At 46.2% G+C, this 15,179-nt stretch overlaps 1 protein-coding gene across 4 annotated transcripts in view; it reads left to right on the top strand.

Moving 5' to 3' along the window:
• Rab11fip3 (RAB11 family interacting protein 3) overlaps positions 1-15,179 on the top strand; it is a 76,549-nt gene that overhangs the window by 44,031 nt on the left and 17,339 nt on the right. For 2 of the 4 annotated variants that reach the window (XR_013111407.1, XM_034504942.3), the window contains exons 4-7: positions 6,424-6,635; positions 9,017-9,166; positions 10,642-10,776; positions 14,054-14,089. Coding sequence is in view for 3 of the 4 variants with exons in the window: in XM_034504942.3 (XP_034360833.1) it covers positions 6,424-6,635; positions 9,017-9,166; positions 10,642-10,776; positions 14,054-14,089 (533 nt within the window). In the remaining variant the exon portion in view is untranslated. The remainder of the gene's footprint in view (positions 1-6,423; positions 6,636-9,016; positions 9,167-10,641; positions 10,777-14,053; positions 14,090-15,179) is intronic. The other 2 variants (XM_034504943.3, XM_076937109.1) reach the window with 2 other exon arrangements.

Raw genomic sequence — 15,179 nt, 5'->3', positions numbered from 1 at the left:
TGATTTTGAAGGCAGTGAGTTCCAAGACAGCCAGAGCTACATAGTGAGACCCTGTCTCAACCAACCAACAAACAGACAAACAAAAGGAATCAAAAACATGTTGGTTTGTTTGTATTCTGACATAGCGTCTCTCTACATAGCCCTCACTGTCCTAGAACTTGCTATGTAGACCAGAGTGGCCTTGAACTCACAGAGATTCTGTCTACCTCTGCTTCCCAGGCACTGAGATCCTGGCTTCCAACTTTTTTTTTTTTTTTTCCCTGAGACAAGGTTTCTCTGTATAGCCCTACCTGTCTTGGAATTCAGATATGAGACCAGGCTGGGCTCAAATTCAGAAATCTACCTGTCTCTGCCTCCCAAGTGCTGGGACTAATGGCACACGCCAGCACTGCCCGGCTCTAGCATAAGTAGAGAACCTATGTGCCAAATCCAGATGCCACATTTGGATCTTCACTGGTACTTAGAGAGGATTAGCATTTTACTGTTTTGCTAAAAATAGTTCCTGCTAAGGCTGTGATTTGGGTAGACACTGGTGTGTTCGTGTAGGCAGAAGTTCGAGAGTTGTTGTTCGAACTCCTGTAGGCCTCCTGTAGCTGGCTTGGCTCCTAGTAGCACTTTCCCAGGGATCCTTTGGGCTTTTAGCTTTGAAACGGGAGAATGTTGCTGATAGTCCCAAGGGAAGCAGGGAAGAGTTGGGAGCTAAGGTTTGTAGGAATGATCATGAGAAGAAAGCTGAGCTGGCTGAGGGAGGATAGGCCACAGTGGGTAGAACCCACTTATCAGGATTGCTGGGAGGGCAGCGGGAAGTCACCCCGAGAACAGGCAGGACCAGAATGATAAGAGTGTCCCAGAATTGTCCTGCCTGTGCTTTCTGTGTGCCTCCCTCCTCTCCTACTATCAGGAGCTGGAGAAGAGACCAGTTAATGAGATGATGAGAGTGTGTCTTTGTAAACCGTTATCAGGAAGGTTAAAGTGTATGACAAAGTTGCTGTCTTTTGTGCCCTGCCTGTTTGTTAAGGCCAGCAAGGACTCTTCCTGGACTTTGCCTCTCCCCACCTGGCCAGCAGCAGCAGGCTTAATAGAGCGTGTCTGGAAGCAGGTTAAACTTTGTCTGAGGTGGTGATGTGCCTTCAGAGGGGCACATGGATTTTACAGGAACACCAGCGTGGCTAACAGGAAGGTGACAGTCAGTGAGGAGACGCCAGTGACTTGGTGAGCAGGGACGAATGATGAGGAGATCGTCTCCAGCAACACATCCTTCCCAGAGTCCACTCTCAGAAACAGGCCTGTGAAGGTGCTTGGCCATCACCTGAGGGTAAGGGGAGATATGAGACTGCGCTGTGCCTGAATTCTGTTTCTGTGAACAGAATGTCTTGTGGAAGGAGGAACCATAGCTTGGACTCTGGGAACTGTGGGACAGTGTTAGCCATACTTAGCAGCCTGAGCAAGGATCTGTCTCTTGTGATGTGGATGATCTGATGACTCATGAGCATAATGACACTGGAAAGTTTTTTAAGGCACCTTGACTTTAATGTGAGTTCATCTTTACTTTAGTGATAATTTAGAAGTTGATAATACAGAGTTGTTAGCTTCTGGGCAAAGCTAGGTCATAACTGGCTGGTAGATGTAGCTCAATGATGATGCTGTGTGCTGTGTTTGTAATGTGTGTTATGAACTGCAGTAATGGGTGTTTTGTTTTTGCCTGTTTTGAAGGGTCTTAGAAAAACAGATTTGCTAGTTAGCTCATTTGCACCTATACAGGGCCCCTTGAACAATAGCAGCTAGCGGAAGACCTGAGTCTCAGGACCTGGCACTTGGTGGGCTATTAGTGAGCACTCTGGGGCTTCATGTTTGTGGCCTCCATCCCACAGAGGAGCCTGAGTGCTGTTTTGCAGTGCTTGGTGATGGGATCTTCTGACCTTTGCAACTTTGAAGTAAATGAAACTATACATGCAACCATGTCACCTTCTTTGTGACTGGGGTTGTTCAGTTACTCCACAGCGATGCAGAAGGGATGACTACTTTAGAAATGGGTGGAGATGGCAGCCTCCCTCCAGGATCTGTGGGACAGATGGAGATTTGCCTCTTTGCCCTTGTATTGGTCAAGGTCTTGAGAACTGCCTAAACTCCAAGGAAGGTTCGTGCGTGTCCTTGGTCTGCTTCCAGGGACACCACCCTCAGCATCACAAGAGCTCCATGAAATGCATAGGCTCTAGCCCTCAGCTGTGTTCCTTCTTAGAAGGAAAGGTGCTAACTGCACTGAGAACTTGTACACTTGTTATTACAAGTGTCCCAGCTATGCTGGAAACCCAGGGTGTACGTGGCCAGGGGGCCAGCAGTGAGGACCTGGCATATGTACTAGTAGGCTTTTAAAAAAAGTTCCTACATTTGCCAGGTGGTGGTGGCAAACCTTTAATCCCAGCACAGATGTAGGGGATCTCTGTGAGTTTGAGGCCAGCCAGGTCTACAGAGCTAGTTCTAGGATAGCCAAGATTACACAGAGAAACCCTGTCTCGAACCACCACCCTCAAAAAAAAATTTACAACATCAGTGGAGGGGCGAGATACATGTTCTGTAGCACAGTTGTGGAGGTCACAGCTTTTGAAAGTCCTTTCTCTTCTTCCACCATTTGGGTCCTGTGGACCAAACTCCATCTAGTAAGCAGTCTTGATTGATGGGAGGTGCTTTTATGAGATGAACCATCTGTTTTCTAGTTTTGTTTTGAGACAGTGTCTTACTCTGTAGTCTCCTCTGGTGCTAGAACTCAGAGACCTGCCTGTCTGCCTCACCAGTGTGGGACTAAAAGCTTGTACTACTGTACTCTAGTATCTGAGCCATCTTGTTGGCCCTGAGTTTTTGTTGTCATTATTTTTTTCTTTTGGAGATAGTGTTTCTTTGTATAGCTAAGGCTATCCTAGAACTCACTCTTTAGACCAGGCTAGTCTGGAACTCACGAGATCCTCCTGCCTTTGCCTCCTGAGTGCTGGGATTAAAGGCGTGTGTCACCACTGCCTATTGATGTTTTTATTTTTTTAGTTGAATTCATACAGTATATTCTGATTCTGGCTTCTCTTTCCATGTCTCCTCCCAGATTCTCTCCACCTCCCTACCCATCTGACTTCATACCTCCTTTTTTTCTCTCTCTCTCTCTCTTATTTTAGAAAAACAAATTAAAAATAAAAATATAAAAAAAGCCCAAGAAACACATACAGACACACATTTATAGACGAAAACAAAATCCATAAAAACACAAAATTAGAAACCATAATATACAAGCAAAAGGCCAGTAAGATTAAAAAAATGTACAAACAGAAACTATATGAGACAAAAAAAAATCTGCAAAAAACCCCACTAAAACTGCCTCAAATTGGGGGTGGTCATGTACACCTTTAATCCCAGCATAGAGGAAGCAAGCAGATCTCTGCCAGCCTGGTCTACAGAATGAGTTCCAGGACAACCAGGGCTACATAGAGAAACCCTGTCTCAAAAACCAAAAACAAACAAACAAACAAAAAAACAGTTGCCTCAAGCTGGGTCCAGTGGCTCAGTGGTTAGGAGAACTTGTTGCTGTTGCAAAGGATCTGGGTTCAATTCCCAGCACTTGTATGGGGGATTATAACCATCCACAAACCCAGCTCAGGGAGAACCACCAAGCATACATGTGTGCACATGGATATGTGAAGGCAAAACAGACACAAAAAACAAAAGTGTGAGTCAAAAGTTTTTAAAAGCTACTTTAAGGTTCACATTCTATTATAAGCAAAAACCTATTCTGAGGTCTTTGGAAGGTCCTGCCAGGTTAGTGCTGGGGCCTTGTCCAGCTCAGAGGTTGGAGCTCATGGGTTTTACAAGCTCCTGTACTGTAGGATCTACATCTTGGTGCTGGGCAGGGACTCTTAGGGGCCATGCTTGTGGATCAGGGGCAGCATGCTACAATATTCTTGTACAAGTTTTTGCTTACTACCTAAGAGCCATGTTTTTCTGTTTGTTTGTTTGTTTAGTGCCCGGGTAAGTGACTAAGGGCCTCCACTCATGGACCATCAGGAGCCCATAATAGATTTTGTGTCCAGCTTGTCTATCATCTCCTGTTGATTCCAGACCATTGTCAGATGCCGGTGCCTGCCTGCTGTTCTAGTCTCTCTGAACTGGCTTCTACAGGATGGAGTCCTGCCCTGCCTCATTCTGGAGAGAGCGGTTTAGGTGCATGGGCAAAACAGAACTGGACTGTAGAGGTCACTTTCTTGTAAACACAGGGTCTCACTATATCACCTTGGCAGCATGGAGCTAATTATGTAGCCCAGGCTGGACTTGAACTCAGAGAGACTGCCTGTCTCTGTTTCCCAAGTGCTGAAATTAAATGTGTACACCACCATTGACTGGCTCCAGCTAGATTTTAGCTTGGCTGCTTTCCACACATTACTTAATATTGGTAGATTTGTATCCTTGGGAGTCATGGGCACTCTGCAGTCTTGTTTTTGCCTTGCTCTGAGAAGGAATGGTGAAGATGACCCACATATCTACTGGGATCCTCATGTTGAGTATTTTTAGCTCCCTTTTAGTTAAAGCTCCAGATCTGAGTCATGTGTCTGAGGTCACATGCTGTCAGTGGCGGTCAAGATTAGAGCTGACTTCTCATCAGCCTAGCAGGCCAGGTCTTCCCGAGGTTCACGGCCTCAGGTGGATGCTGTTGGCCCCACGCTCCTTGGAACACGAGACCTCAGGGACAAAGGGCATCTTTTTCCTGCTAGAACTGCAAGTTTTCTGAAATCCTGTTTACAATTTGTTACCCTCAGAATCTTCTGAATATGAAATGACAGGCTTATCCTAACTTGCAACTTTGTTGTAATTAAAATTGGAGTTATAAGTAGAAACCATCATCTTTCATCCTTCTTTACTTTTAAGCTTGTTAGTATTATTTAAACTCTGACTGCCTGTCATAAGTTGTCATAAGCACCTGTGCTGGGTGCTGTGTCTGAAAGGGGGAAATAGAGATAGATATGTTTGGGAAAAGAGCCATTGAACTATAAAAGTTAGCTAGGTGACTCATTCGTAAGCATTAGAGGTTAGACCTTGACTTCACATTTCAAAGCAGTAGCTTGGCTGGACATGGTGGTGCACGCCTTTAATCCCCGAATTCATGAAGCGGAGGCAAGTGGATTTCTGGGTTCTAGGATAGCCTGGTCTATAGAGCAAGTTCTAGGACAGCCAGGGCTTAACAGAGGAACCTTATTTCAAAAACAAAAAGAACAAAAACAAACAGCAGTAGTCTAAACATGTAAAATAGCTGTTTTGGTGATATCTTAATTTGATCTTTTTGTTTTCTGTTTTGTTTTGTTTTTTTCAAGACAGGGTTTTTCTGTATAGCCCTGGCTATCCTGGAACTCACTCTGTAGACGAGGCTGGCCTCAAACTCAGAAATCTGCTTGCCTCTGCCTCCCAAGTGCTAGGATTAAAAGCATGCACCACCACTTCCTGGCCTTAATTTGATCTTTATTGGAGTTTGTTTGCTTATTTATTTGGGTATTTGAGGGTTTCTCTGTGTAGCCCTGGCTGTCCTGGAATTCTAAATCAGGCTGGATTATATAGATCTGCCTGCCTTGGCCTCCTCAGTGCTGGGATTAAAGGCATGTACTACCACCATCCAGCACATTCTTATGTTACTAACTTTATATGTGTTTATGGTGGGGGCGTGCCACACTGTGTGTGTGTGTAGGTTGGGAACAATTTGTGGGAGTCAGTTTTCCTTCTGCCATGTGTGTCTTGGGAATTGAACTCAGATCATCAGGCTTTGTGCCTGGTACCTTTCCTCACTGAGCCATCCATCCTGCTAGCTTCAAAGTATTAATTTTAAATGGCATAATCTTAACACTGTTGTATGTTAACTCCTTGACTATAAGTAACATGCTAGAAGCCAGAAAACAAGTGGTTCTGCTGGGAACATTTGTGACTCTGGGATGCTTTGTATCTTTAGATGTGTGATTATTCAACTGATTGCAGAATGACTACACTTCTGGTTTTTGAGACAAGATTTTTCTTTTAAGCCCAGGCTGGCCTTGAACTCATGGTCTTCCTGCCCTGTCTTATGCGTGCCAGGAGTACAGGCTGGCTCTACCATGTCCACCTATATATATAATTTTGTCTTTTTTTTTTTTTTTTTCATTTGAAAAATACGAGGCTGAAGGTGCAGCTAAATGGTAGAACAACACATAGGGCATCTGAGAATCCCTGGGTTTAGTCTGCACACACACCCAAATGCACACACGCACATGCATGTGTGCACACACATACACACACACCCCACGTTCTGATTTATAAACTAGTGTTGATGTTTAGGGATGCGGTTGTTATTTTTGCTGCTGCTGTATCCTCTCTGCAATGTGGCCTCCATAGCTGCCCAGACTAACTGTTGGTTCTCTCTCCTAGGCCAACGAGGTGACAGACAGTGCATATATGGGGTCAGAGAGCACCTACAGTGAGTGTGAGACCTTCACAGATGAGGACACCAGCACCCTGGTGCACCCTGAGCTGCAGCCTGAAGGGGACGCGGACAGTGCTGGTGGCTCAGGAGTGCCCTCCGAGTGCCTGGACACCATGGAGGAGCCTGACCATGGGGCATTGCTGCTGCTCCCAGGCAGGTCTGTACTCTGTGTGTATATGTGTGTGCGTGTCCTTATGGAGTCCCCATTCTGTGCTGTCTGAGCCATCTGCAGCATCCTGCTCTCTGTGGAGTTGCACCTGTGTGGTTTCCATCCTGCTGATGTCCACTTATGAGATACATACTTCTTCTGCTAGGACTCTCTTGGATTTAATGTCTTAATGACTGGCTATAGAGACAGAGAAATTAAAGAGATAAACCTTGGGCTGGAGAGATGGCTCAGTGGTTAAGAGCACTGACTGCCCTTCCAGAGGTCCCAATTCCCAGTACCCACATGGTGGCTCACAACCATCTGTAATGGGATCCAGTGCCTTCTTTGGGTGTATCTGAAGATATCAACAGTGTACTCACATACAATAAATAAATAAATAAATCTTAAAAAGAGAGAGAGAGAGAGAGAGAGAGAGAGAAATCTTAACTTAGTCTTCTGACATTTGTAAGTACAGTTCTTTTTTTTAAAATAGGGTCTCAAATATCCTAGGCTGGCCTTGAACTTGCTATGTGTTCAAGTCTGATACTGTTTCTGATTTTTTTTTGAGGGATGGAGCTATAGGTGAGCACCACAGTGACAAGTTTTATGCAGTATTGGGGATCAAATTCAAGTCTTGGTCTGTGCTACACAAGCACTTTAAAAAAAAGAATTTTTTTTTGTTTTCTCATGAGACTCAGGCAGAGTCACATGGGGAAAGCGGGATTTGAACCGGGAGAGAGCAAAGGGCACGAGTCGACCTCTGGAGGCTGGCGCCTAAGCTGCTGCACCACCGCTCATTCGCTAAAAAAAAAAAAAAAAAAAAAGAATTTTTATTTTAAATTGTGTGTGTGCACACTGTGTACATGTGTGCGTGTGCATGCACACGTGCATGAACTCACATCAGTATGCATGTAGGTCCAGGTGCTTGCAAAGGCTTACAGGGAGTATAGGATCCCTTGGAACCAGAGTTATGACATTGTGAGCTGCCATGTGGGCCCTTCTAGAATTACAGTCTGTATTCTGAGCTATCTGTCCAGCCCCAGAAGCTAATGTTCATATTCAGAAGCACTGTTAACAACTGAGCTCTGACCTCAACCCATTAACACAGTTAAAATATTACTACTATTAGTTTTTTCTGAGACAGGGTTTCTCTGTGTAGCCCTGGCTGTCCTGGAACTCACTCTGTAGACCAGGCTGGCCTTGAACTCAAAGATCTGCCTGCATTTCTATCCTAAGTGCTGGGATTAAATGTATACATCACCACCATAGGACAAAAATTTCTTTTTAAATAGGGTCTCACTATGTGTCTCTGGTTGTTATGAAATTCACTATGCAGACTTGCTTTGGGCTCACGGAGATCTGCTTGCCTCTGCCTCCCAAATACTGGGATTAAAGGACTGTACCACCATGCCTAGTGCAGTACCACAATCTTCAGGTCAGCGCTGGAGGACATAATATTCACATATCTTTGTGACTCTCTGCATCAGCTACATATGGACATAATAAATAATAAACAAAAAAATCATTTAAAACTTAAAAATCAATAGGTATGGTGGTATATATGTTTGATTCCAACACTCAGGGTGTTGAGGCAGGTAGATCTTTGTGAGTTTGAGGCCAGCCTGGGTTACATCTTGAGTTACAGGCCAACCAAGAGCTACATACTGAGACCCTGTCTCAAAACAACAATAATAACAACAAACAGGTTGACTGCTTAATGTCCACAAGTCCTAGGTTCCAGCCCCAGCACTACAAAAAAAAAGTTACTGGAAGACTTAATTGTTTATCTGTGAAATTTCTTGTTTTATATTTTTTTGTTTTGTTTTTCAAGACAAGATTTCTCGGTGTAGCCCTGCGTGTCCTGGAGCTCACTTTCTAGACTAGGCTGGCCTCGAACTCACAAAGGTCTACCTGCCTTTGTCTCCCAAGTGCTGGCATTAAAGGCTTGCACCACCATCACCCAGTTCGAGTTGTTCTATTTCTTTAGACCTTAGCTGATCCAAGAAAGGAATACACAGGTAAGAGGGACAGCTGTGATAGCACCAGATCCTACCCTTTTACTGATGTGGTGTCCAGCTGCTAGGACTGGCCACGGATGTGAGTTTCATGGATGTCAAACTGAAAGCCATAACCCTGTTGCACTGTGGTCCGAGTCAGAAGGCATCTTAGCATGATCTGTCACCTTACTGTCTCCTGTATCTCAGATGAGCAGCCTCTCTGAAGTGTTGTCCATACCTGTTATTAAATGGCTTAGGTAGCAGCTTACTTCTTAGAAATGGCTTTCTCCTGTGTCTGCTTCTGTTCTCTTTTGGCAGTGTGGCTCCTGTGGTGATGGGGCTCGGGCTCAGGCTTGTCGCTGTGACTCAGAACCACTTGTCTGTCTTTTGTAGATCCGGCCCCCACAGCCAAGCTGTCGTCATGGTGATTGGCAGTGAGGAACATTTTGAAGATTATGGTGAGGGCAGTGAGGCAGAGCTGTCCCCGGAGACCCTCTGTAATGGGGAGCTGGACTGTGAAGACCCTGCTTTTCTCACCCCCAGGTGACACCTTGCACTGTTCATGATCCACTCCCCCTCCATACCTAGTAATGGGGAAACTACTCTGTTGGGTCCTGTGCTGATCAGGAGGCTTGCTTTGTCTGATGCTGTGTAGCTAAAACCACACAGAGAAATTCTGAGCCTGTTGCAGAGTGAAGACTAGCTGAGACCCTCTTGTCTGTCACTAATCACTCTATGGCCTGTGGCTGGCTTTGAGGGACACTGTAGAATCATAAGCCAGGCTCTGCCATATGCTGATATTGTCCAAATTTTCTGAAAAGTTGTAGCATTAAGTGAACTGAGCTATGATACCTAGTAGGCAAGATGAAGTTGTCTCTCCTAAGTTGTGCCTCAGTACATTGATGTGTATGCTCCATAGACCCTGCCTGGTTTGTTGAAGACCCAGGTAGTCCCTCCTGAGCATTCCTCTCAGTGGGGCCTGGGCCTGGCTGGACAGCTCTTCCATATTGCCAACATCTCCTATTTGCTTTCATGTTCCTGAATTTTGTGATCCTTTTGTGTCTACTTCAGCTCAGTTACCATGGCAGCACAGATGTATGGAACCAGTGCTAGGTGGGCTTTCTGTAAGCTACCCCTGGGCCTCCTGCTCATGTGCTACCTCAAAAGTGCACTGTCTGTGAAACGGGCTCTCTGAGTGCATCCCGGGTGCTCAGCCCTCCTGCAGCGAGTCCCAGGGACTTTGAGTTGGAAGTAGTGGACTTATTCCAGAATCTGGCATTTCTGCATCCTGTGGCAGTCCCTCCTGTGTGTGAACTTTGCTCCATCTCCTGCCTGGTGTTTTCAATCTAAATTGTCATTTCCATGCTACATTTTATATATTCCTTTCTATTTCTCTTTAAATTAAACTTCCAGACTAGCTTCCCATAGCCTGTGGGTCCTACCCTAGGGATGAGGTTGCCCACCTGATTTCAGTGCCCAGAATAGATGCATCATGATAATGTACTAAGAGCTTGTTGAACTGGAGTCATGGGAGTTCAGCTCCACCATCCCCAGGTTGACAGAATCCTGAGTTAGCACAGATCTCAAAAGTACAAGTCTGCCAATCTACCTTTTGTTTGTTTGTTTGAGACAGTAATATCACATCAAAATAATGACAGAAATCCAGCAAATAAATTCCCCTGAAGACACACTTTGATGTCACATCCAGGTGACTTCCACAGGGGAGAAGGCTGTGGATACCTTTACCTTCCTGTTAAGTGGGGTTTTGTGTTACAGCTCTCACTGCCTGGTTTTATGCACTGCCCAGCAGGGGGCATGTGTCCAGCCGGTGGGTGTCCAGGCTTCTCAGGGTGATGTGAGGACGGGCTCATCGTAGTCCCAAGAGCACAGCCAACACCTTGGACAGTTCATTCTCTTTCTATGCTTCTGACTTGTGCTTTTCACACCTCTTCCCTTGTTCCTGGCAAAGTTAATCTAACTGGGCTTCCTCTCTCTTGACTGACCCTCTGTCTTTCTAGCTCCAATCCTCTTGCCTCAAAGCTGTGCAACGTCCTCACTGATGAGGCCTTTGAGTTTTACTGTAGCCAGTGCCACAAACAGATCAACCGCCTTGAAGATCTTTCTGCTCGCCTGACTGATCTTGAGATGAATAGGTAACGTGCAGGACCTGGTCTTAACCCTGTGCTGATGGGAGACTCCCACTACAGCGCTTCCCATTCCTGGGTGAAGTCCAAGGTGCTCCTGCTCTGGTCACATCTTCTAGCAAGGCACTCTGACAGTGGGACTCTTCCTGCAGCCATTATTCCTGCATGCCTTGGTCTAGCTCGCTGCATATGTCCCTTCTCCTTTACGCATGTGGCAACCTTGTTGGCTGTCAGCCCTGTAGGAGGAAACAATCTATCATGTTAAAGAGGATACTCCAGCATTTTACCAAACTGAGTCACAGGAAGCAGAGCTGGGGAATTTAAAGATGGGTTTTTGAAATCAAATTTGTTCCTGGGCAGTGGTGGCACACACTTTTAGTCCAGTAGAGGCAGGCAGATCTCCGAGTTTGAGGCCAGCCTGGTCTACAGAGCGAGTTCCAGGACAGCCAGGGCCACACAGAGAAATCCTATCTTGAAAAAAAAAAAACTGAAGAAAATTGATAAGTAGATCGTTTTCTGGAATGCTAGTTTAGTCATGATCACCTGCGCTCTGGGGCCTTGAGTTCTGTAGGGCGGATGGACATTGAAATTCAGAGGGATTTAGCATTGCTACTTCGCTCTCACACCTCACACCTGCTGCTCCTCTGCCTGGTCTCCTGTGCATTTCTCATCTCTGCCCTTTGTCCTACTGTCTCTGTGAACAATCCCAGCAGAACCAGCATTCCAGCCAAGTTCCCCTTGCTGGCTCCAAGTGGATCAAGGACCTCAACATAAATCCAGACACACTGAATCTAAGAGAAGAGAAAGTGAGGAAATAGTACTGTGGAAAACTTCCTGAACTGAACACCAGTGGCTCAGGCTCTAAGATCAGCAGTTGATACGTGGGACCTCTTGAAAGTGAAAAGCTTATATAAGGCAAAGGACACTGTCAGTAGAACAAAACAGATTGGGGAATGGTCTTCACTAACCCTATAGCTGGTAGAGGGTTAATATTTAAATTATATAAAGAACTCAATAAATTATATTCAAAAAATTAGGCGGGGGGGGGGGGGAGACAGGAGTGAAACCCTGAGTTCTAGCAGAATAAGTGGAAATATGCAACTTCAGGATGTGAGAGGCAGGATGACTCTCTAGAATGTACCAGATACCTCAAGGTACCTTGCAACTTTACAAACTCAGGAAACATCTCTGGGTTCTTTGTTCACCTCAACATTTGCCAGACATCATTGGCTCAGTGTGAAGAGGGACACGCCCTTGGCTAGGGGACTTTTAGAAGGGTCTGGAGAAGGGCTGTATGTGAAGCTACTGATGGCATCTCCTTGCTAAGCACAGGTGGCAAGTGGCCACACAGGCTCCTGTTGGGCAGCACTGTTATGGCAGAAAGTCAGAGCATCCTGCGAGTTCAGCATGCTTGGAGGTCTGTTAGAGACTGCCCCTTATCTGCCCTACCACTGCAGGGCTGTAGCCAGGCGGGATCTATACCTCTGTCCTGTTCCAGCTCCTGTCAGGGTACCCATGACATGTTAGCTTTTTCCTGCTTCTATGCAGCATCACAAAGCTAGAGGCCCTTAGCCAATACCCAGTAGAGTAGGATCTTAGCCAGTTGGGAAAGATCAGGGGGAACCTGTTGGGGTCCTGGTCACAAAGCCAATTGTATTCTTTGAGGACATGTTTTGGCAAGACTTGTAAATAAAAATCTGGTCCCTGGTGATTCCAGAACCCCTTGCAGTTGCCAGTGTAGAGCACACAGGCTTTCCCTGCCATGTGTTCAGTGCTCGGAAGGTGCCAGCTGTGTTCCTCCTGCTGGCGAACCATCCTACCATTGATGAATGGGTTTGAGTTACAGATATGTTGTGAAGGAAGATACGTGTGTTGTCTTAGTCACTGAAGACGTTTCCAGTGCTGAAAACCTGCCTTGAAGATGGTGATGATCATGGAGTTGGGCCTTGTGGGGTGGGGGTCAGACCAGTATGTGGCTTAGCATGACGAATGGGACCTCTCCCAGGTAAAGGCTCTGTAGGTATAGAGAGACTTTAACGTTAGTTAGGACACAGCTAATAGTAGTACCCGAATACTAGTGAAAGAGCTGAATCGAGTCTCCTGGCCTGCATGGATTGCCTCAGGATAAGCTTCATGAACTTACCATATAACAGGAAGGGCCACACAGCACTCTAGTAGCTGCTGTGTTCTTTCTTTGAAAATCTGCTGGTTCAGAGGCTGATGGTTACACAGAGCAATCTGTTCCAATTGTTCTAGGGGTGTCTATCATTGTAAGACAAAAGCAGATTTGCACAGTGCTAGTCAGGGTCCAGTCAGGAGAGGGAGCCAAACAGTAGCTGCTAAGGGACCAGGCTGTGAGAGTAGATGCACAAGTTGCCTGCCAGTGCAATGACAAGAATTCTGAGGAGCAGGAATAGCAAACAGCACCCAAGGGCTCCGAATCCCACTACCGCCCTTCAGCAGTCTGTAGCCCTGTCGAAATGGCACAGCTGAGCCATCTGTAGGAGCCATGCTATCAGCTTCATCTCTCCAGTGCCCTCTACTGGCAGAATGTACCATCACAAATGAAAACATCCCAGCAGTGTATGTCCCAGAGCCACCACAAAGGATGATTCTGAACCCAACTGAAGTGATAAAGGGGTGACCTGTGCAGCATGCACCACTCCAGGTAGATTGCCTGCCTGGCTCTTGAAAGAGGAAGAGGAGGCTGTGAGCTGAAACAGGTGGTTCTTGTGCCTGAACACACACCCACAGCTTCAAAGGGAGGCCGTGCTCTGATTGCCTCAGAGTCAGAAGAGGCAAGTGTTCCTGCTGCTGTAGGTGATCCGTGTTATTGCTCTGGGATGGCTCCAGGAAGGGTTTCTAAATCCCCACCCTTCAGATATGTGCAGTGTGAAGTTTCAGGACCCAAGTCAAAATGATTACACACTCTCCTATCACAGGAGGGCCTGTGTGAAAGTCAGTCAATTGGGATAATGGCTTCAGAAACACTTGGGGACATGACAGTTGGCCAATGATGTGGAGCCAGGTTCAGTCAGCTGGTGGGTTTCTGCATTGGGCTTGGTTTCTTTTGAGGGCTCAGGAGCTGAAACTTAGTGAGGACCTTTACAAAAGGTGCCATGCATGTCCTCTGTGTTGCAGAATGGGTATTCTGTGCATGCGGCTTGCGGGGACAAGGGGCTGCATGCCTGTGCCCTGCTATCTCCCCAGCCCAAGCTTCCTGTTTCCTCCTGTCCTTCGGTCTGTTCCCTGACACTATTTTCCTGTTTGTTTGGTTTTTGCACAGCCCAGCCAAGCGGCTCTCCAGCAAGAAGGTGGCAAGGTAGGCAGAGCCTTGATCATTTGCTGAAAATCTTGTGAAATATATTTGTAGTCATAGATTTTCTAAAACAACGTTTTAGAAAATACTCTTTTCCAGGTTTTGTTTTGTTTTTCAAACTTTCAAGTTACATTTCATGGTTTGGGATAGAAACAATTGAGGGGAGTGGTTGTGGAACAGATTTCTAGGGCTGTGGGTTTGGATCTGGACCTGGGGCCCATAGCAGCTTCTCCTGTTCCCTCTGGCCTTACACACTCCCTCTAAGGGCTGGAATGGGCAGCAGTTTCCCTGTGTCTGCTGTAGGAGTCAGCCTCATAGAGCTGGCTCTTTGTGGCCGCCTGTCCAACCTATGGTCTTGCCAGCCCTCTGGCTCACATGGAGAGGAGAGAGGGTGGGGAATAGGTTTTGCTAGAGTCTTGGTTTTTGTTTTTTTGTGGGAGGGGAAGTTGTTTTGGTGTTTTTGAGGGAGATTTTTGTTGTTGTTTTGTTTTGCTTTGTCTTGTCTTGTTTTGTTTGCTTTTTGGGACAGGGTTTCTCTGTGTAGTCCTGGCTGTCCTGGAACTTACTCTGTAGACCAGGATGGCCTCAAACTCAAGAGATCTACCTGCCTCTGCCTCCCAAGTGCTCAAATTAAAGGCATCACCTTGTGGCTAGCTCTTGCTAGAGTCTTAAAGGCCAGCTTTTGGTTTTGGAATTTGGCTGCTGTCATCTTCCTGCTATAGAAGGTGAGTTGTGCTTCTGCAGGACAGTTGGCTCCTGGACAGTCTTTATTGAAGTCCTTATTCAGGGTCTAAGACTCTGACATCTTTCGTAGGCCAGGATCAGGTTTCCTTCTAAGACAAGTTGCTGCTGCTGCTGCTCAGTCTATCCGGTCTCCACTGGCCAGCCTTGTGGTGCCATGGGGGCGTATTTCCTCCTGTTTGTACAGGGTATCTCCTGGTTTCACAGCTAGGGTCCTGGCATGCCTCCCTACACCTTGTGAATTTGTTTCAGAGATTGAGTCATGCAGCTACCTGCCCCAGTCTTTCTTCTACTTGTTTTGTGTATCTTCCAGTGGCTTCCTGAGAAGGGAGGGACCTGAAGGTAAAACATG

This window comes from Arvicanthis niloticus, chromosome 6, assembly GCF_011762505.2.
Source record: "Arvicanthis niloticus isolate mArvNil1 chromosome 6, mArvNil1.pat.X, whole genome shotgun sequence".
Classification (NCBI taxonomy): Eukaryota; Metazoa; Chordata; class Mammalia; order Rodentia; family Muridae; genus Arvicanthis; species Arvicanthis niloticus.
This window is presented reverse-complemented; position numbering and strand designations above follow the sequence as displayed.